Source organism: Equus quagga, chromosome 14, assembly GCF_021613505.1.
Source record: "Equus quagga isolate Etosha38 chromosome 14, UCLA_HA_Equagga_1.0, whole genome shotgun sequence".
Lineage (NCBI taxonomy): Eukaryota > Metazoa > Chordata > Mammalia > Perissodactyla > Equidae > Equus > Equus quagga.
The window spans coordinates 1,595,710-1,617,264 of record NC_060280.1 but is presented as its reverse complement, the minus strand read 5'-3'; the positions used below and the strand labels follow the sequence as shown (position 1 = coordinate 1,617,264).

The 21,555-nt window shown below is 40.8% G+C and overlaps 1 protein-coding gene across 3 annotated transcripts in view; it reads right to left on the bottom strand.

Moving 5' to 3' along the window:
- The window catches only part of DCDC1 (doublecortin domain containing 1), a 427,916-nt gene that overhangs the window by 159,719 nt on the left and 246,642 nt on the right, over positions 1 to 21,555 (bottom strand). For all 3 annotated transcript variants that reach the window (XM_046637833.1, XM_046637832.1, XM_046637834.1), the window contains 3 exons: positions 16,527 to 16,587; positions 4,109 to 4,243; positions 3,556 to 3,713 (listed from right to left, as the gene is read on the bottom strand). In XM_046637833.1, coding sequence (XP_046493789.1) covers positions 3,556 to 3,713; positions 4,109 to 4,243; positions 16,527 to 16,587 — 354 coding nt within the window. The remainder of the gene's footprint in view (positions 1 to 3,555; positions 3,714 to 4,108; positions 4,244 to 16,526; positions 16,588 to 21,555) is intronic.

The window sequence follows — 21,555 nt, the reverse complement described above, 5'->3', positions numbered from 1 at the left end:
CTCTGAGCCCCGTTGCTGTATCTTCGTGGATTATCAGAGTACCTCACCATCAGGTTATTATGACAATAAGTAAACCAATCTATCGCGTAGTTACAGGATAAGTAAGTACTCAGAGGAGCAGTTGGCACATAGTAAGTATTCTAAAAAACGACAGCTATTAGCTACCTGTCTCAAATGTAGGACATACAGAGCTGAACTGAACCGCCATCCGAGGTGTGAAACACATTGGTTAATCATGACAAAGGGGTTTTTAAAAATCTCTACTCCATTCAAGTGCAAGTGTCTGTAAATCAGTAAATCGAGACTGTTGGATTCAACAAGAAATCAGGGATTTGTAGTCTCCCTTAACATTTTCCACCTCTTATTTAGTCTTCACTGAAGCCTGTGAATATTAATATTCTCTTATTATTCCCTTTCTAAACTGCTCCACCTTATTTAAAGTCGCCCTTCTGAGATATCCACTCAAAATAAGGCCCCATTGGAAAGGCTGAAGATTTGGAGAACACGAAGACAAGAAGTCAAGTGGTCGGCAGAGCAGCACAGAGGCTGAGAGGAAGACTTCGGGCTCACACAGCCCTGCCTTAAATTACTAGCGGGAAGGCCTTAGCCCAGTAACTTAATCTCTCTGCGCCTCACCTTCCTCATCAGTAAAACAGAGATGAACACCTCAGTGGTACCCACCTCACAGGTTCCCGGGAAACAACGCACATACAGCACTTACGCAAAGCCAGCACATGTTATGAACAGCCGAATGAGAGCTTTCATTTTCACATGTTGCCTGCCGCTAACTACCAGTCTGCCTGTCCCCAGATTCGGCTACTTGTTTCTTCTCTCCTTCCTTGGCTACTTCTAAGAACGTACACACATTATATCTCTGTGTCTTCTTATTCTTTTCAACTATACATTCTTTCTTCAGATTATTTGCTCATTCTTGATTCCCTGATGTTCTGTAAGTCTATTTCTTTTTCTAGTTTTCACAACTGAAATCATTTCACGTTATTCTTTATTTTGTAAAATCATCACTGATAAAACCATGTGAATGTAAAGCCGTCTCTGAGGCTGGGGTAACAGAACGCCCTGACTCTCCTACATTTGGAAAGCACGTAACCTCACAAAGCAACCCGGGGTTTAAATAATCGACATGCCAAATTCAGTACCATGTTCTAATTTTGCCCCACAATTCCTTCCAAAATGGGAGGAAAGTAATTGTCTCAGTACTTACTCTTTACTCAAAATAACTTTGTTAAGGAACAGAAAGAGAAGGAGAGAAACTGAAATTACATCTATTGTGTAAATTGTGGGGGTGGAGAGGAGAATGCAGATAAATCCCTGTGGCTTTAAGAGAAAACAAAGACGGCAGCCAGAAGAGTTGCAGGAGCCCAAGACACAGCCCCAGGGAATGTGGCTAAGAAAGGCCCCTGGGAAATTTCTATGAAGTTAAAATCCTGAATATATTTGCCAGTCAATTCCTATTGACTAAAAACCACAAATCTAAATACACCCCCCCATTAAAAACTTTTTCCTATCTCTACTTGTTTTCAGAACATTTTCACAGCTACTACTTATTGAGTGTTTACTACATTCCTGGAAATTTAAAGACATCTCATTTAGTTCCAACACTCACATAGGTATTGTGTTACATTAAGTGACATTAAGCGCTTTGTTGTTGTTTTTTCTGGGTTTTGCCTCATATTCCCTAACACGATATGCCTTTCTCCCAATGTTCCATCATGACTGTCTTGCCTTGTGAGGGAGACAGAAGACAAATTTCTGAAGTACGACGCCCTCAACCCTCAGAGCAAATACTCCCAGGCTGGGGAAGGAGGGAGGGAGTCACAGGTGAATTATCACTGGGGTCCCTGCACAGTGACCCACCAGCATCAAACGTGGGACCTCCACACAGAGCTCAGAAACCTGAGAGCAGGAGGAGCCCTTGCCTCACTGAGCAGAGCTCAGCATAACGACGGGCCCCCAGCATGCTCTCAGAAATAGAAATGGCTACAAGATAGGCAATGTTGGGCACAAAAAACAGTATGTGACCTCCCCAGCGCCCCGGTGTTCCCTGAGCTCTCGCTTTACATGAAAACTTTAAAATCTGCCCCAAGGACTTATATTCTAGTGACCTGGGGGGAGAGTCGCCTGGCTGGAGGCTGCAGCCTGGTGGGTGTGTGGTGGAGCATCAGAGAGCCGAGACCCTCATGTACGGCTAAAAGCAGGCGCAGGGCACCCCGTACAGTAAGGTACTCAATTTCTTATCTCGTCTCTCTTTGCCCTCTCTTCCTCAAAACAACAAAATCAAAGGATTTAGGGTTTAAACAATACATTAAAGAAATAATAAATTGAAGAGTCACTTTGGTTATCAGGAAAAAAATGTTCCCCTCCTGTCAAAATCTGAGGCAAGAACATGTAATGTAAAAATATAAAATAGCTTTTAATTGAAATAAAAAATTACGTTGCACACCTTAAACTTGCACAATGTTATACGTCAACTATATCTCAATAAAGCTGGAAAAAAATTTTTTTTTTTTTTTTTCCTGTTTCTCCCCAAAGCCCCCCGGTACATAGTTGTATATTCTTCGTTGTGGGTCCTTCTAGTTGTGGCATGTGGGACGCTGCCTCAGCGTGGTTTGATGAGCAGTGCCATGTCCGCGCCCAGGATTCGAACCAACGAAACACTGGGCCGCCTGCAGCGGAGCGCGCGAACTTAACCACTCAGCCACGGGGCCAGCCCGGAAAAAAATTTTTTAAATAAATTAAAAGTTGCCATTTTTTCTTTTTTCATGCACTTGGAATTTCTATCTATAGTTAGAATATTTAAACTTAGGAATTCTCCTGAACTTTGGTGAGTATGGTAAGAACCGTATTACTCCTTTAAGAGTGCTTCAGTCAAACTTACTTTCAAACAATTATGTATTAAAATTGCAGTTTATAAAGTCATTTTTTGATTTACAACAACAAACCCAACAAAATAAGGATAATAAACTTTATAATAAACTTTAGTTTTCCAATTTACAAAGAGGATCAGAGAAGTAGTTTCCATTTCCAACCAAGGATGACCTTCAATAGGTTAGTAAAATCGTGGATGTTAGTTTTATTCTAGGAATGGAAGGTATGTCAGTGTGCTAAATTATCACTACTTAAGACCGTCTATTGTGCACTTATCCCTGGGTCTAAATAATAAAATATTCTGCTCATGGAACATACACAGGATTGTCCGTGCCAGGGGCCTCCTGAAAGACTTCTTGGTATTCTCACAGTTGGATTTATGCTCAGGACTGCCTGGCCTCAGTTATGCTATTTCAGAGTATTTTAGTGAGATCCCAGCACGGCAGCCCTTCCTAAGTATACTTATAAATAATACCATACATCAATCTTTAACAATATACACATAAATGTCACCTCTCTTCATCAAATGTGACCCGAAAACTACTGTGCTTGAAAGCCAAAGGGCTTTTGAGATATTTCAATAATCTCCCAGAAATCAATCTTACATGAAACTGAAGGGAAACATCGAATGTCATTGAGCAATCGAGCTCCATTCCGTCAGTGCCCTACCTCTGAGCGGACGCCTGAGGATGCTTCCCCTCCAGCTTCCTCATCACTGCCACTGTCAGCCGCCCTGTCTCCCCAGGAGAACCTTCTGGCATTAAACCGGTGTCTGCAGGCTCTGGCAGTTGCTTCAGACCAGGGACGCCAGCACTTTTTTGCAGAACCTAATAAATGAAATGTAGGAATAATGTAGCTAATTTTCAATGAGTGAAAATATCTAAACTATAACATGCCAAAAATTTAAGAATACACTTTTCATAGTTCCTTAGTTTTCTTCATCCAGCACAGAAATCATTTGTCCGTGCCCAGAACAAAAGAAGGCAGCCTTAAGAAAAGACAGCATGTCACCATCCATTGAATAAAATAATGTTTATATAGAGATGTTTACATAAATATAAATGTGCATATGGATATTTATGTTATGTGCATGATGTTAAACAATGAGTAACATTAAGATGTGAATTCATGCTTGCCTCCTAAAAACAACTTGAACATTTTTCTCTTTTCAAAATGCGTGTGGAGATCTATTTCTGTCTTGCCTCTGGCTCGCCTCACTGACCTCTTCTGCTAAGCTGCTGCCATGTTCCTGATGAGCTGTGGTCCGGGCGCCATGGTGAATGTGAGACTCCATCTGGGTCACATCCACTTGTGCATTTAGCTCCTCTAGGTAGGTCAGAGCAAACTGAGGATAAGCCTGTAGGAAAGGGAAAAAAAAAGTAGCACCAGCCTTGTAAACAACAGCCAAAACTCTACACAACTGGAATGATGGGAGGATAAACTAGATTAATAGTAAAAAGGTCTGGCTAATAAACTTTGCATTTTATTATCAATTTCAGATCAAAATGTAGCCAAGTAACTTTAACATTAAGATTTCTAATTAGTTGTTTAATCTGATCAAGTTTTACTAGATGGCTATCTTCCCGCTTAGAGAGATAAGATTAAAATATTAAAGCATCTTATATATTAATAATAATAGCTAACATTTATTTAGTTATTGCTATATAAAATGTATTATTGTAAACACATTACATCCATGTAATGTGCAGCTGCTGTACTGTTTGGAAATATTCAGTTCTGTTCTAGAAGACAAGACAACAAATGGGATGGACGAAACCCTTAGCTGCATGAAGCATGGATCAGTTAGTAACCTGAGAAATATCAGTCAGAAAGTAAGTGGAGCATTTGACTATGAACATAGATAGAAAGGGGTAGGAGGACAAAGCAGACACTTCACAGTCATGATTTACTAAAAACAAACAAAGCAACAAATATAAATAATTTATACACTAACAGAAATGCAGCACATGAGTCACGCCGAAATCATGAGATCTTTAAGTGGCTACCCATTGCTGATCTCACGGTGGAGCCTCTGCTGGATAAAACCCACGGCTGCCAGTCGGGCTGGCTGGGGAGCACAGCTACTGGCCTGGTGCTCTCCCAACCAGCTCTCTCCTGGCGCAGGTGTGTGTCGTTGCTGCGGGCACCTTTTGTCTGAGGGCCCCCTGGCTCACATTTCAGCTCTGGTCCTTGCAACCACATCACTGGCAGGAAACAATGATGCCACACAGAGATGTGTCGATACTGCAGAGATTCCGGTAACGTGGCCCTGCGACCCACTTGCACCTTCAGTGTGTTAACCTAGCCCTTCTCTCTTCCCCTACATTTTGCTTTAAATTGGTTTAAAAAGTCGTGATCTGAGCATTTTAATTTGTTCTGTGTACCTTGCTGTTCCACGAGCTCTGGGACAGACCGTCTAGGAGCATACCAGAGCCTACCATCGCATCAAAGCAATTTCCCACATGATTACATATTGACATTTTAATCCTCGCAACAGCCCTTTGAAACAGGTACTCTTATTGCGTCCATTTTAAAGACGAGGAAACAGACACAGGGAGGTCAAGCAACTTGCTCAGTGTCGTCCAGCTTGTTTACTGGTCCATAAAGCCTAGACATGCGGCCTCGAGTATGGTATAATCCTTTTTTTAAGTGTGGAACTAAAGTTCTAACAAACAGTATGAGGTGTTTAGTGGATAATCAAAGGGCACCAAAGTCCTTATATTGTCCTGGAAAAAGAGACACTGAATAACTTTCAACTTTGCTAGAAAATGTATAACTAAATATGCACATTAAACATGTAAGGGACTCTGGACACTTAAACACATATTACTAAGTGAAAGACGTCACTTGAAAAGGCCACATGTTGCACGTGATTCCAACTACATGACCTTCTGGAAAAGGCAAAACTGGACACAGTAAAAAAGATCAGGGGTGGCCAGGGCTTAGGAGGGAGGGAAGGATGAAGAGACAGAGCACAGAGGGTGTTTAGGGCAGCAGACTATTCTGTTTGATACCATAATGGTGGATGCGTGTCATTGTACATTTGCCCAAACTCAAAGAATGTGTAAGAGAGAGAGTGAACCCTAATGTGAACTACGGACTTTGGGTGATAAGGTGTCAATGTAGATTCACCAGTTGTAACAAAGGCACTATTCTAGGGTGGGATGTTGATAGTGCGGGAGGTGGGCAGGGGCACAAGGGTATACGGGAACTCTGTGTACTTTTTGCTTATTTTTCCTGTGAACTTAAAACTGCTCTGAAAAATACAGTCTTTAAAAAAAAAATGTAAGGCACTCCACCAAAAGTACAAGTGAAAAAATAAAAATAGATAAATTGTGCCATATCAAAATTTAAAACTTTTATGCCACAAATAATGTCATCAAGAATATGAAAAGATAACCCATGGAATGGGAGAAAATATTTGTAAATTATATGTCTGGTAAGGGATGTGTATCCTGAATATATAAAGAACTCTTGCAACTCAATAATAAAAAAACAAATAATCTAATTAAAAAATGAGCAAAGGATCTGAGTAGAAGATATTTCTCCAAAGAAGGTATACAAATGGCAAACAAACACATGAAAAAATGTTCAACATCGCTAGTCATTAGGGAGATACAAATAAAAATCTCAGTGACATATCACTTCACACCCACTAGGATGGCTGCAATCAAAAAGACAGAGAGGGGCTGGCTCCATGGCCAAGTGGTTAAGTTCCCACGCTCCGATGCGGCGGCCCAGGGTTCGGATCCTGGGCGTGGACATGGCACCACTCGTCAGGCCACATTGAGGCGGCGTCCCACATCCCACAACTAGAAGGACCTGCAACTAAGATATACAACTGTGTACGGGGGGGTTTGGGGAGATAAAGCAGAAAAAAAAAAAGATTGGCAACAGTTGTTAGCCCAGGTGCCAATCTTCAAAAAAAAAAAAAATAGACAGAAAATAACAAGAGTGGACGAGGATGTGGAGTCGTCAGAACCCTCATATGTTGATGGTAAGAATATGAAATGGTGTGGCCACGTTGGAAAACAGTTTGGCCAGTCCTCAGCATTATACACATGGAGTTATCATATGATCCAGGAATTCCATGCCTAGTTACAGACCAATGAGAAATGAAAGCATGTATCCACAAACTTCTAGACACATGTTCATAGCAGTATCATTCACAGTAGCCAAGAGAGTGGAAACAAACAAACGTCCATCAACTGATAAGTAGATAAATAAAATGTGATATTTCCATACAATGGAATATTATTTGGCAATAAAAAGAAACAAATTACTAATGCAGGCTACAGTGTGGATGAACTTGGACAACATTATGCTAAGTGGAAGAAATCAGTGACAAAAGACTACATATTGCATACTTCCAGTTATAGGAAATGTCCATCATAGGCAAATCCATAAAGACAAATAGGGCTTGGGGGGGTGGGCAGAGAAAATGGTGGGAATGGGTGTGAGGTGCGAGGTATCTTTCGGGGAGATCAAAAATGTTCTAAAATTACATTGTGGTGATGGATGCACAACCCTGTGAATATCCTGAAAAATACTGAATGGTACACTTCAAATGGGAGAACTGTGTGGTATGTGAATTATATTTCAATAAAGCTATTTTTAAAAATGTAAGAGATTCAATTAAAAAACTAAAAGTACAAAGTATAGCTTTTTTTGATTTTTTATTTTTTGAGGAAGATTAACCCTGAGCTAACATCCATGGCCAATCCTTGGCTTTTTGCTGAGGAAGCCTGGTCCTGAGCTAACATCTGTGCCCATCTTCCTCTACTTTATATGCAGGACACCTGCCACAGCATGGCTCAATAAGTGGTGCGTAGGTCCACACCAGGGATCCGAACCAGCGAACCTGGGCTGCCAAAGTGGAATGTGTGAACTAACCGCTGTGCCACCGGGCTGGCCCCAACATAGCCTTTGAACCAGCAGAGGAAAAAACAGAGGAAGGGGATTCAGAAAAAGTCAGGAAGAAAGATAAAAGATACAAATTGAAAGCATGGTAAATAGAAATTTTTGTTGAGTTAATCAAATGAATGACTATCAAAATTTTAAACATGCTTTCCCTTTGACTTAACAAGCATCCACAGACAGACAAAGATGCTCATTGCAGCAGGGCTCCCAACTGTCTGACTGTGCATCCTCGGGGAAGTTTGAAAAGCTAGAGCACATATGGATGTCAATACGGAGGGACGGCCACAACACGTTATTGAGTGGAAAAAGGTAGGTCACAAAGTTATATATATATAACTTATTTCTACACATATCCATATACACATATATAATTAGACTTGGTATATATTATCATACATAATCTATATAATTAATCAGAAATGATCTACTATAAGTGACAATCTTTGAGGAATAAGTTTGAGAGAGACTTTTGCTTATCAGTTCTGAATTATTGGAGGGTTTTTTCACAACTAATATATACTACTTTTATTATTTAAATGGAAATCTTACTGTACAGCAAACATATGCATAATTCCTGAGAATATATACAAAACCTGCTGTTAATAACTACGGGAAATTGAATTGAAGTTTGAGAAGAAGAGACTTCTCATTAGCATATTTATTAAAATATTAATTTTTATCATGTGCAAATATAACTTTTATAAAAAATAAATATCTTTTAAAGACCCAATTAAAAATAGTGTCTTTACTGTATGTACCACTCAGGTAATCTTGGAAAGAGATTTTTGAATCACTAAGCTAACCCAAAACATTCACAAAAAAAAGTTTAATCTAAAAAAAATTAGGATTTTCATTTTACCTTGAAGCTTATGTCACATCTATAGCATTATGTTATTTTTTCTTATGTCAGTTCTTTTGTCTTAAATATGTTCAAGACCACTCAGCTGAAGTGAATATGATGGGCAATAGGGAAATACATTATTTTACATTTGTTCCAAAGCAAAACATCAAAGCCAAAATTCAGCAACAAAGATCACTATATTTTCAATATGAGAGGAAACATGAGAAATGAGATATTAAATTTGTTCTAAAATATCCAAGCATTAGAAGAATCAATTTATAAAATGTAAAATAACAGTAGACAGTAAATGCAAACTGGCTGGTTCTGATTCTGGTCATCATAACCCCCTCATATTCTGATGCTAGCTTCATGTTTCAAATCCTCTAATAGAGGTAAAGACCTTGTTTTTTTATACTTTTTGGTGAGGAAGATTGGCCCTGAGCTAACAGCTGTTGCCAATGTTCCCCATTTTTTTTCTCCCCAAAGCCCCAGTACATAGTTGTATATCCTAGTCGTTCATCATTCTACTTCTTCTATGTGGGATGTCACCAGAGCATGGCTTGATGAGCAGTGCATAGGTCCGTGCCCAGGATCCAAACCAGCAAACCCCAGGCCACCAAAGCAGAGAGCACCAACTTAACCATTCAGCCGTGGGGCCGGCCTGCAGTAAAGATCCTTATATGAGCTTATTACTGAGGTATAGTTCCCTCTTACTGGAAAGCAGGCCTACCTGGAACATAAAAAACTTCAATATATATCCAATGAGATGGATGAGGAAGTGACTAAAGGTAGAGCCATGGTGTGTCTGGACATTCTCATAGACATAGCAAAGGCAAGGACCAAAAGAGAAAAAGGCATGGCCTTTGCTACCTGGAGCTGACAGTCTAGCAAACGTGGTAAATAACAGAGTGGCAAGTGCTATTATCCATCCTGGACCAGGCATCTGGAGACGCTCACGAACTGTCCTGGTGTGTCCCCTTTGGAGTCATTCTAAACCATTCCTTCCTCAGCTGGTGGCCACGCCAACGTTCTGATAACATAGTTCTGTAGTATTCTCTACTCCAAGTCCAAATTATCTTGATCCCTAACCAGACACCTAACAGCTCAATCAGCAAACCACCAGTGTCAGTAATTCTCTCCTCCAAAACTGGAACTCTAATCTTTTCCAGGGCATCAACAGCCTAATCTCTTGACTTTTCCTCGCTTCTAGTGCATCTGCACATCGCCCTAAACTGACCTCTACTGTCTTAACCCTCAGTATTTTCCAAGTCCATCTGCCCTTTGGGCTTCATTGCATTCTTCTCATTCTAATCCACTTTTTACTCACGGAAGACAAATTTTAATAAAGGACATCTTTGATCACAACATTTCCACTTCAAAAACAGTACACCCAGTGCCTACGGATGAACATCCTACAGCCCCATCCTGGTTTCAAATTCCAGCTGCGCTAGTTACCAGCTTTGAGACTGTAAGTTCCACTTCCTGAGGGAGAAGTTTTCTACTGAAAGTTGAGTAAGACCTTGCTCAGAATTTCACGCTGACCAAATTCACGCTCAGGACACAGTGGCAACTCTCTGCTTGCTACAAAGGATCCCATCCATTTATGAGATTATTTTCAACCTAACAGAGCTGGGGAAGCATCTTCATCGCTCCCACGATCTTCCCTCCACGGACACCAGAAAGGCCCCATATCCGATCTAACTTGGGGCTCCACAGGGATCTTAAGTCCTCGTGGGAGGTAAGGCAGGCAGGTCAGCAGAATCTCACCCGGAATGTTCTAAACTCTACAGACCCTCTCCTCTTGGTCAGTACATGATCAGGCATATTTTTGAAAAGTGTTTCTTTTTTTCCCTGATTATAAACACACATTTATAGAAAACATAGGAGAACTCAAAAAAATTATTATCCAAGGCTGGCCCGGTGGAGCAGCAGTTAAGTTCGCACGTCCCACTTCAGCGGCCCGGGGTTCACTGGTTTGGATCCCGGGTACAGATATATGGCACCGCTCATTAAGCCATGCTGTGGCAGGCGTCCCACTTATAACATAGACTAAGATGGGCGCGGATGTTAGCCCAGGGCCAGTCTTCATCAGCACAAAGAGGAGGATTGGCAGCAGATGTTAGCTCAGGGCTAATCTTCCTCAAAAAAAAAAAAATTATTATCCAGCCTCCTACCACACATTTTATGTATAAACTTCCAGTTTTGTTTCTACACACACACACACACCCCTTTAATACAATACAAATAAATAAATAATATTGTTTTCTTATCTGATTTTTCTCAAATCATAACATTAGCATTTTCCTTTGTCATCATAACTTATTCTAGATTATTTGTAATGCCACTATATAGTATCCATAATAAAGACATACCATAATATATTTATACAAGCTCACTGTTGACTGCTTAACCTGTTTTCAGTTTTCACTATTATAAACAATGCTTTAATGAACATCCTTAAGCTGTGTTATAGTGCGTACTCTTGATTAATTCCTTGGGGCAAGCTGCTGTAGGTGGGATTTCTGAGTCAAAGGGAATATGTATTCTTTACAAATTTTGACAAGTATTGCCAAACTGACCCTCAGAAATATTGTAACCCTCCATAGTCCCCGTGTTCCCTGACTCCTGGTACCCCTTCCCTTGGGTAGCCCCTCCCACACTACCCCAGGATTGGCCCATGTGGGGGAAGTGGTGTCACATCACTTCTGAGGCTAGGAGATGAGAGACTGCAGCTTGCACTCTGTTTCTTCCCTCTCCTGCCCTCTCGGGGCACGAGCTCATGTTGTGAGCAGCACCAGAGAGAAGCCCACGTGCCAGAGCCCTGAAGCCTCCAGACAACAGCAACGTAAGTGTGCCTGGAGCAGATCTCAGCCTCCTCAGGCCTCAGGTGACTATGGCCTCACGAGAGGCCCTGAGTCAGAGCCGCCCCACCACCCGCTCCAACTCCCGGCCCACAGAACCTTCGCGGCAGCACGTGTCTGTTGTTTTGAGTCACTGCGTTTGGGGTGACTCGTTACACAGCAATGGATAACTAACACAAACACGCAAGAAGGGAATAGGCATGTTTGTTTCCTCACATCTTCCACAGCATTGGCTATTCCTAGTTTTACATCTCCCACATTGAATAGGGAGCAAAGACTACCTCATTGTCCCACATCTATCTAACTTCCAGGGAAGCTGAGCTCTTTCTTGGTGGCTCTTTTCCTTTCTCTTCCATCATCTCTTTCCTTTTCAAGTCCTTTGCCCATTTTTCTATGGAAGGACTTGCCCTTCTCTATTGCCCTATCACGCTCATTGCAAATTGTGTGTTTGCCCTCTCACTGATATTTACATCTCAAAGACCCCCTATTTGTCATACTTCCCTACTCACTTTTGCTTGAGCTACTTCAGATTTAGGAGTTGTTATGGTTTTATACACTTATATACATTAGTCTTTTCCTTTATGTATTCTATCTTTGCTCGCATGCTCGTGAAGATGGGACCACTGCTCTCGGGAGATGCCTTGATCCCTACTTTCTTCTGGATATTTTATGGCTCCTGTTTAAGTTTAAATCTTTAATTTAGCTGAAACTGGTGGCTTGTATAAAGCAATAATCCAACTTTATTTATCCTTTTGCAAATGAATAGAGGAATGGTTAACTCTAAAAATAAAACAAAAGAAAAAATCTTATCCAAGTAAAAACAATATAACAAAATGCAATATTGTATTTAAATTTGTTCATTATTAATATCATTACCATCTACAAATTATCAATTAGCCATAATTGATATGCCAGAATCTACTGATAGGCAGAATCTGTGCCAAATACTTAAAGTGCGAGCATCAATAGCTCCATTTTACAGACAAAGAATGCAAAACTTGGAAAGGTTCAAGGACCTGCCTAAGGCCACACGGCAAATAAGTGGTGGAGCCAAGATGAGTTATTAGCATCCTAAAGCCGGAATTCTTTTCTTTTTTTAATGAATGGAATGAGTTCCATTTGTGATCCAGCTGCAAATAATTATCAAATCATCCTTCATTTTAGCCTTAACTAGATGGATATAGTTTTGGATATGACTAAATTTAGATCTAATCAAAATTTCTAAACCCCTAAAATAATGAAAAGCTTCATTAATAAAGAGTTCTGCTCTGTGAATATAGAATAATTGTAGTAAAAAAAATCAGCGACTGTGTTTGGGAATGGAACATTAAAATTTTTAGAATCAAAATCCTCTTAAAAATGATTTGTATTTGAAACGCAAAAGTATGCATTACTTGCTAGCTATCAATAATAGTACTGTTGGGAATAATTAGAAAATTATGAATTGTGAGAAAAAGGAGAGCAGAGTAGAAGTGGGTTTTTAGGTACCTGAATTTGGGGAGAGAAAAGAAGAAAATACACTTAAACCTCAGCTCTGTTCTTCCAGTTCTGCTGGTGTGAAGGGTGGTACTTATATAAGACAGAATTACGTTCTTGTGTGACAGGAGTCAGCTCTGCTCAGATATGTCTCGGGTGAAGTCCCCATGTGCAGGCACAGGCCAAAAAGCTGGAGGGATATTTTGATACAGTCTCAAAATTCCACTTTTTATTTTTACCAAGATGTACAAGCTATGGTCTTTCTGTGACTCCCGTTCCACCAACCCAGAGCCTCGCCCTGGCTCAGGAATGCAGTGGAGTCAAACACGGCAGAGGGGAAGCTGGGGAGAATTTCAGAATGAAGTTGGATAAAGGTAATTTTTTAAATGCTTTGACATTTGATGGCTATGTCAAATTTCCTGCTTAGCAACAGAGCTAAAAGTGTTTTCCTAGTTGAGTTAGTGAATGGGGTCGAATTTTAGCCAGTGTGCCAAAAAATACGGACTAGGGAAATGCTAATATGTTAATTTTAAATTTGAAATTGTATCAAACTCTCTAAATAGCTACAATGGTGCAGGTTGTCATGGAATAACAGCTCAACTATGTAATTCTAGAACACTAGAGACATCAAGGTACCACGTTTACTAGTCAGCGAGAAACCGCATAGTACTTTGAACAGGAAAAGTTTAGCGTAAGCAGCTGGTGACAGATGACTAGAGTGGCAGGAAATGGGCCAGTAAGAGTTAGCGAGAACACCAAGGAACGAAGGACTAGCAGCTACAGGGAACAGACGCTCCTCCTCGGCCTGAGAGGCAACGCCCAGGGCAAAGGCCTGACCCAAGGCTGAGATCCAGACTCTAAGAGGCACAGCCCTGGCTCACCGGAAGTCAAAGAAGGCCCTGAGGCAGGGCCCTAAAAGGACTCACCACAAATGTGCCTTTGGAGCACCGCGGGAAGCCGTCCACAGAGAGGAACCTGGTCAGTGACACCACTAAAAAGCCACCCAAAGAGGAATATGCTCTAGGAAAGATGCACAAGAATGCGCCCTACTGGCAGTGCCCCACTGTACAGCCACCCAAGGCAGGGCTAAGCAATGAATGGCAGATCTGGAACCGAGGGAATAAACTGGAAACTCACACGCTATGTGCTTTAGATTGAATTGTGTCCCCAGAAAGGGATGTCGAAGTCCTAAGCCCTGGTACCTGCGAATATGACCTTATGTGGAAATAAGGTCTCTGTAGACGTAATCAAATTAACAATCGCTCCTTAGGGTGGGCCCCGATCCAACATGACTGGTGTCCCTATAAGAAGAGGGAAACATGGACACAGACGTACCGAGAGGAGAACGTCTGGCGAAGCCTCAGACTCAGAGGGAGACAGCCGTGTACAGATGGAGCCAGAGACTGCAGCGATGCTGCCACAAGCCAAGGAACGCCCGAGACTAGCAGAGAAGGAAGAGGCAAGGGCGCATCCTCCCCCGGGATCCAGATGGGGCAGAGCGCTGCTGGCACCTTGATTCCAACCTCCCAGCCCCCAGTGCCGGGAGAGAATAAAGTGCTGATGTTTCAAGCCACCCCATTTATTGTCACAGCAGGTGTGGGAAATAACACACTGTGTCTCCAGTCTCATTCATCTGACTTAGCATTTCTGAGACCATGATGGTGGCATTCTGAGGCGAACACTAACAGACATCATGTGATGAATCAAATTTTTGTCTTTCTGAAATACTGATGTTGATTAACCTTCCCTCTAGACAAGGAATCACAGAACAGGAAGGAAATCTTGAGAACTCAAGGCTAATCTCCTCATTTTATTGAAGTTTACTTTTTACATGAACACAATACTCATACAGAAGAGTGCATGAACCACAAGTGTACGATCCAACCCATCTCCACACAGTGAGCACCATCCAGCCAGCCCCGGGTCAAGAAGGGAGCAGTACGCACCCCTGAAGGGCTCCTCACAGCCCCGTGCAGTCACAGGGCCCCGTCAGCTGTAGCCACTGCCCTGATGGCCACGCAACCGGTCTGTCGTTAGCCTGGCCCCAGACCCTAAATCCAGTGTGCATTCTCCTGCCTCTGAGGTCTCTGTTCACTATTATGTTTGTGAGATCTGCACACGTTGAGATGTGCAACCGTGGTTTGTTTATTGGCACTGCGATACCACCATGTGCCGAATCTGGCCAACCACTCGCTACTGCTTTTCTTAAAATAAAGTTTATTGAAACAGCCACACCATTCAATTACATATTGTCATTACATATTGCAACTAAGGCAGGGTTGAGAAGTCAGGATACAGATCATATGGCTCACAAAGCCCAGAATATTTAGTCTCTGGCACTTTGCAGTTTCCCCACTCTGTTGGACAGTATTCCATTGAGTGTATACCCCATAATCTATGTGCCCATCTACTGCTGACGAGACCTGAGTAACCTCCACACTGAGGCAACTACAAATAGTGCTGTTATGCTGCTAACACTCAGCAAGTATCTTCTCTTCCAGACGCGTAGTAGGGGAGTCACTGGGCTATATAGACATGTTCAATTTTAGTAGAGACCATCAGTTTTCCAAGGTGACAATCTCCTAAGAAGACTAACGCAGGTACTGAGGAGACATCTGTGCTCCCACGGTCAGTGCAGCAACACCCACAGTAGCCAAGATGTGGAGACAACCCAGGTGTGTCCACCGATGGAGGAATGGACAAAGAAGACGTGATACAATGTTCCACTGTGTGTGTGCATATGGGAGATGTTGTCTAAGGGTACAAATCTGAAAACTAGTACGTCAACAAGTTCTGGAGCTCTAATGCACAGCATGGTGATTACAGTCAACAAAACTGTATTACAAACTTCAAAATTGCTAAGTGACTAGATCTTAATTATTCTCACCGCAAAAAAGGAATGGTGATTATGTGATACGATAGAGGTGTTAGCTAACGCTGTGCTGGTAATCACATTGCAATAAATGAATGTATCAAATCACATTCTATGTGCCTTCAACTTACACAACGTTATATGTCAATGATATCTCAATAAAACAAGTAAATTAAATTAAATTTTTTAAAAAAAGAAAGAAAAGGGGGCCAGTCCAGTGGCATAGCAGTTAAATTCACATGCTTTGCTTTGGCGGCCCGGGGTTCACCGGTTCAGATCCCAGGCGTGGACCTACAAATGGCTTATCAAGGCAAGCTGTGGCAGGCATCTCACATATAAAGTAGAGGAAGATGGGCACGGATGTTAGCTCGGGGCTAATCTTCCTCAAAAAAAAAAAAAAAAGGAAAGAAAGAAAACTGATGTCCTGAAATGCTGGGTTGTATCATAATAATGAATGGAGAAAATTATTTTTGGCTTTGGAAAATTTGTGTTTTAAAGTAAAATAAAATCTCAAAGGAAAGCATTGACAAGTTAAATTCTAAACTTCTGGGCACAGAGTGAAATCATTTGTGCAGAAAAATGATTTCTCGCTCTCAACAATAGTATATTTTATAAGTATCTGGGAACCAAAAAATGTAGGAATAAAAGCTAGTGCTTATAAAGTCCTTACCTTAGAATAAATGCAGCCGTCAGTTCCAAACACCCACTTCTGAGCATCATTTCCTTTATCTCTGTAACAAAAAATGTAATTTAATGATTGACAACTTTTCTCTAGCCTGAAACATCGTGTAGGTTTCACATAAAATGATCATTTTCCACATAGCCTAGAAGGACGACTGCCCAGCCTCCACCAAGGATGCTACCATCATCACCGCTTCCTCAGTAGCGAAAGCCTTCCCTAAGACAACCAGTTTCTTTGGTACCCAAAGTGGTGTGGTGTGTGTGCGTGCTACCAACGGCAACGTGATTAAGAGTTTTAGAGAATAAATAGGATCAATAAGAATATTACAGAAATTTCTCTCCCCAGAAAGATCCTCTGCAAGACAGAAAGAAAGGGACATAATTAAGTATAAGTATGAAGAGGATGGGATGGAAAAGATGCCATGGAAAAATTAGGAACCTCAGGCACCTGTTTCGAAAAGACCAGAGAATTTTATTAAGGAATATCAGATTTTCTGAGGTAAGTCTGAATAAGAAAGAAACACTAAAATGTGATGAAGCTAATCATGCCTAAATTAACTAATCATGTATTCATTAATATTTAGAAACCTTACAAAGGTAAGACAAAATGAATTAAATTAAGTGTAATGGGATGTTAAACACGACTTTCCCTACTGCCTCTGAGTTTTGACAGAAACGTCGATGGTAGAGAAGAGGGGTCATGTCATGCTCTATTCCCCAAGCAAGGCACTGCAGTCTGGGCAGAGCAGGAGGCAGCAGTCCAAACTGGTCCAGCACACGCTAGCCTTTCACCCACGTTCAGTTTGCATGAGAAAAGGAGAGGAGTTCTTGGGCATGCTGAAATGGGTGCTTGACAATACTGCCAGTCTCCAGGCCCCGTCCTCAGAGATTGTGATTCTGAAGGTCTGGACCTCCAGAAATCTACCTTAACAGTTATTGCAAGTGATTCCACTTGTAAGAACTCTGGGGAATTTGGAATGTGTGTGGTCCATGGATCAGACTTTGGAAAACAGTGAACTAAATTGGTGAGAGCAGAGGAGAAAGGAAGGACCAGATACTTAAAATATTCTAAAAGGAGGACTGATCTGATGATTGAATAAATGGGGTAGGGGTTAGAGAGAGCAGGCAAGAATAAGTCTCAGACGTCAAAAATGGGTAAAGAGGAACATGACACTATTAGCAGAAAATGAAATTAGGATGGAGGAAAGGGGAGCAGAGATGTGAGAAAATACAAAGGGTCCTAACACCTATGTAAAATTTTCTATGAAATGTCTTCCAAAGTATGACTGATCCCTAAGCTAAGAATCCCATTCTCAGGCTTTAGACAGTGTAACTGCTGCTCGATGTAGCACTGGAGGGGTGGGGTGGTCTTTACAGAGATCTTTTTATTTGGTAATTAATAAAGGAAAACAGAAGCTTTTTAAAAATTTTGACTTGGGGTCCAGGACTAACATTTATTATTATTATAATAATAACATCCATTATCCACGGCGACACCACATAGACTGAGAATTCGAGGGAGCTGAGGGCCTATCCTGGTCTGGTCCCCACTTTACAGATGAATGAAGCGAAACAAGAGAGATGAAGTAAGCTGGTCAGAACCACAGAGCTACGTGGTTTCCAGGTAGGTGCCAGAGCCCAGAGTGTCTGACTGTCAGCCCAACATCTTCTCAATTAGGTTGGAAAACTATAACACAAATTATTTTGTGTAACCTGAAGATTAAAAGTAGAATGAATATTTTAGTCTCACTGATTATAATTTGACACAGAACCTTAGTGACTTAAAACATTTTGATATGATTTTTATACCATTGTGTTAATATAATCACTAAATAGCTTCATACTATTGCAAATTCTCCTGAGGTACTGAAAAAGCTCTTATGTCAGCTACTGAACGAAGAAATAACAAAAACAACATTGCTGGTCTTTAAGGCTGTCAGTCTCAAGCTTACAACTGCACTCCCTTTAAAAATAAAGAGCAAACGATTGCTGTGATGCTGTGATGGAAATGTGCTGGCTTGTGATAAAATTTAGATCATTTTAATGTGTAAGGGCTATAACTCACTGCAACTTCATTGCTTACAGGCAATTCCTCCTGTTGCATAAATTATTGTGAGCATATTTCTTCAAGATAAATAATATGGAAAATGAGAATTTTTCAAAGTGTACAACATCTATAGTCGGTAATTAATATACTGATGCCAGCCGTCAAAATCTGCAAAATTCAGAATTTTGTCTTTTAATTGGATTATAGTGTTGGCTTGAGGATGTGATTACACAAACGTAAATTATGTCAATTTCAGTTTTGATTTTCTGAATTTGTAGCATCTATTTCCAAGAATAACACAAGAGCTATCTCTCAAACTGGCAACTGTGTGAGGGCAGAGACCACACGAGCCCTTAAAGCTGCTCACAGTGCCTGGAAGATGATGGGAGATTAAAGATACCTTTGAATACACAAACACGTGAATAAAATGTCAAATATTACCACCTTAAAAACTAACAATACGAGGGCCGGCCCTGTGGCCTAGTGGTTAAGTTTGGCGCACTCTGCCCTGGCGGCCTGTGTTTGGTTCCTGGGCGTCAACCTACGCCACTCGTCAGCCATGCTGTGGTGGTGACTCACATACAGAATAGAGGAAGATGGGCACAGATGTTAGCTCAGGGCCAGTCTTCCTCAAGTAAAAAGAGGAAGATTGGCAACAGATGTTAGCTCAGGGTGAATCTTCCTCAGCAAAAAAAAAAAAAAAAAAAGAGGAAAAAAATTAATAATAAGGCCACCATAAAAAATGTTTTAAATTTAATATATGGCAGTTTAGGGGATTTAAAAGATCTTCTTAGTGAGTGGCTAAAGAAAATAAATTACACCTTGGTCAAGAAAAAATTCTAAAAGAAATACAAATTTCCTAGTATTTCTCAAATTTTATCACAGCTTCAGTCTGTTCAAGTCTATATTTGCCTAGGAAATTTTACTAACAATATGCAGTTTTATATCATCTATAAGTCCTGTGAGCAAACCAGTAGTATTTCTATTGAAAGTCTACTTATATCTATAAATTTTACTTTAAATTTCACCAAAGTTATAAAAAAACAAATCTCTCAGGTAGTATTCACATTAGGCAGGAGGAGAAGATATTCTAAAACATAACTTCTTTAAAAAATAAAATTCTACAAACAAAATTGCATTTGTTTATTTTTCAAGACTTTTTACATGTAAAGAAAGTAAATTTAGGTCTACTCTGCAATGATGCTCATACAGGACTGATCTAGAGAACGATGTCACAGACGTTCCTCCTCTTGGTCAGTAAGCACCAAGCTGAAAAGATTTCTTAAAGAAACAAAAACCAAGCTTTACAAATAGCAATAATATGGGGCTGGCCTGGTGGCACAGCAGTTCAGTTCACACGTTCCACTTCGGCGGCCTGAGTTCACCGGTTCATATCCCTGGTGTGGACATGGCACTGCTTGGAAAGCCATGCTGTGGTAGGCGTCCCACATATAAAGCAGAGGAAGATGGGCACAGATGTTAGCTCAGGGCCAGTCTTCCTCAGCAAAAATGAGGAGGGTTGGCAGCAGATGTTAGCTCAGGGCTAATCTCCCTAAAAAAATAAAAATAAAAATAGCAATAATAACATCAACAGTGGGAGGAGGAGGAGAAAATGAGGAGCAATATTCCATCCAAGAATCAAGATCATAAATAGCAAGACATGTGCTGGACTCAGGTCGAGAGACCCGAGTTCTGGTCTTGGATCTGACATTAACCAGATAAATGACCATTAGTAGATCATCTAGTCTTTAGTGGTGTTGGAATTTCTTATAATAATAATATTATTAACACCACCACCACCACTATTAAAGAGAAGTTTGAAGTAGATGCTGTTTCGACTCCTTCCTTGTCTGAAAGTCGATGACTTCCAGGACTAGTCACATAAACTCATGTTAGAGGTGAGGAAACAGGTCTATCTGCCCTGGGAAGTTTGCTCATTGTAATCTCATTGAGCATACATATGCATGATAGTATTCCTATTGGGAATCTAAAAAACATGTGTGTGTGTGTATTTAGATAAATATTTTTTCTTTGATATATTCTGTTTATCAGAGGGAGAGGCAAGAAGGCAGCTCATGGCCACAGTTCAGTTTTGGGAAAATTTCATAGGCTAACGCTCATCATTTCCCAGTTTACTGTAAGGGGAACTGTCATCACGCTTCACAATTACAAATCTATTTTCCCAGATACCTCAAATGGCTCTGGTGTCTTCCAACACTACCTGGACCAGAAGTAGGATCCACGTAGAGAATGGGAGAAAAGGGATTTCCCTTCCCTGATTCTTAATATAGTGAGAACAGAGATAAGAAGTTTCATTCATCGATTCACACACTATGAAATTACACGTGGACAATTTTCTATTAGATGTTGACATTTCTAATGGTGTTATCTGTATATGTGACTATTGCTCAAAAGTCCAATGCACGGCAAACAGTCTTTTCGACATTGCATACTTGCTAGAGTCTGTCACTGTGCTTTAATCTAACTCTTAGCCTCCTAAACTTCAAGCCTTGACCAAGGAGATGATTTTCCATCTGATTACCTGGTGATGTGCCGTCTGTTTACCTAGCTGTCTTTCTGTCTTCTGTACCTAGCATTACATAGCTACACTTGTTAGCTGTATTTAATGGTGTCCTTAAAACAGAGTTAGTTTAACCTAGCCCAGATTATTGTTGGTCAGTTAACACTCCATTTCCAGCAAGACCTAAGTGGGGGGGGAAAAAGTAGATGCAAAAAACCATAACTGAAATATTAACATTTAAATAAGAAAGACTGTAAAGATTACCAGGCAGGTAATAGAAATGAATGAAACAGGCTAGAGTTAATATGAGGGCCGCAATTGGGAATGGTGAAGGACAGAGCAAACTGGAGGGTATATGTTCCATCTGAAGGATACGTGTTCCATTTGAAGGGTATATGTTCTGTCTGAAGGGTATATGTTCCATCTAAAGGGTATATGTTCCATCTGAAG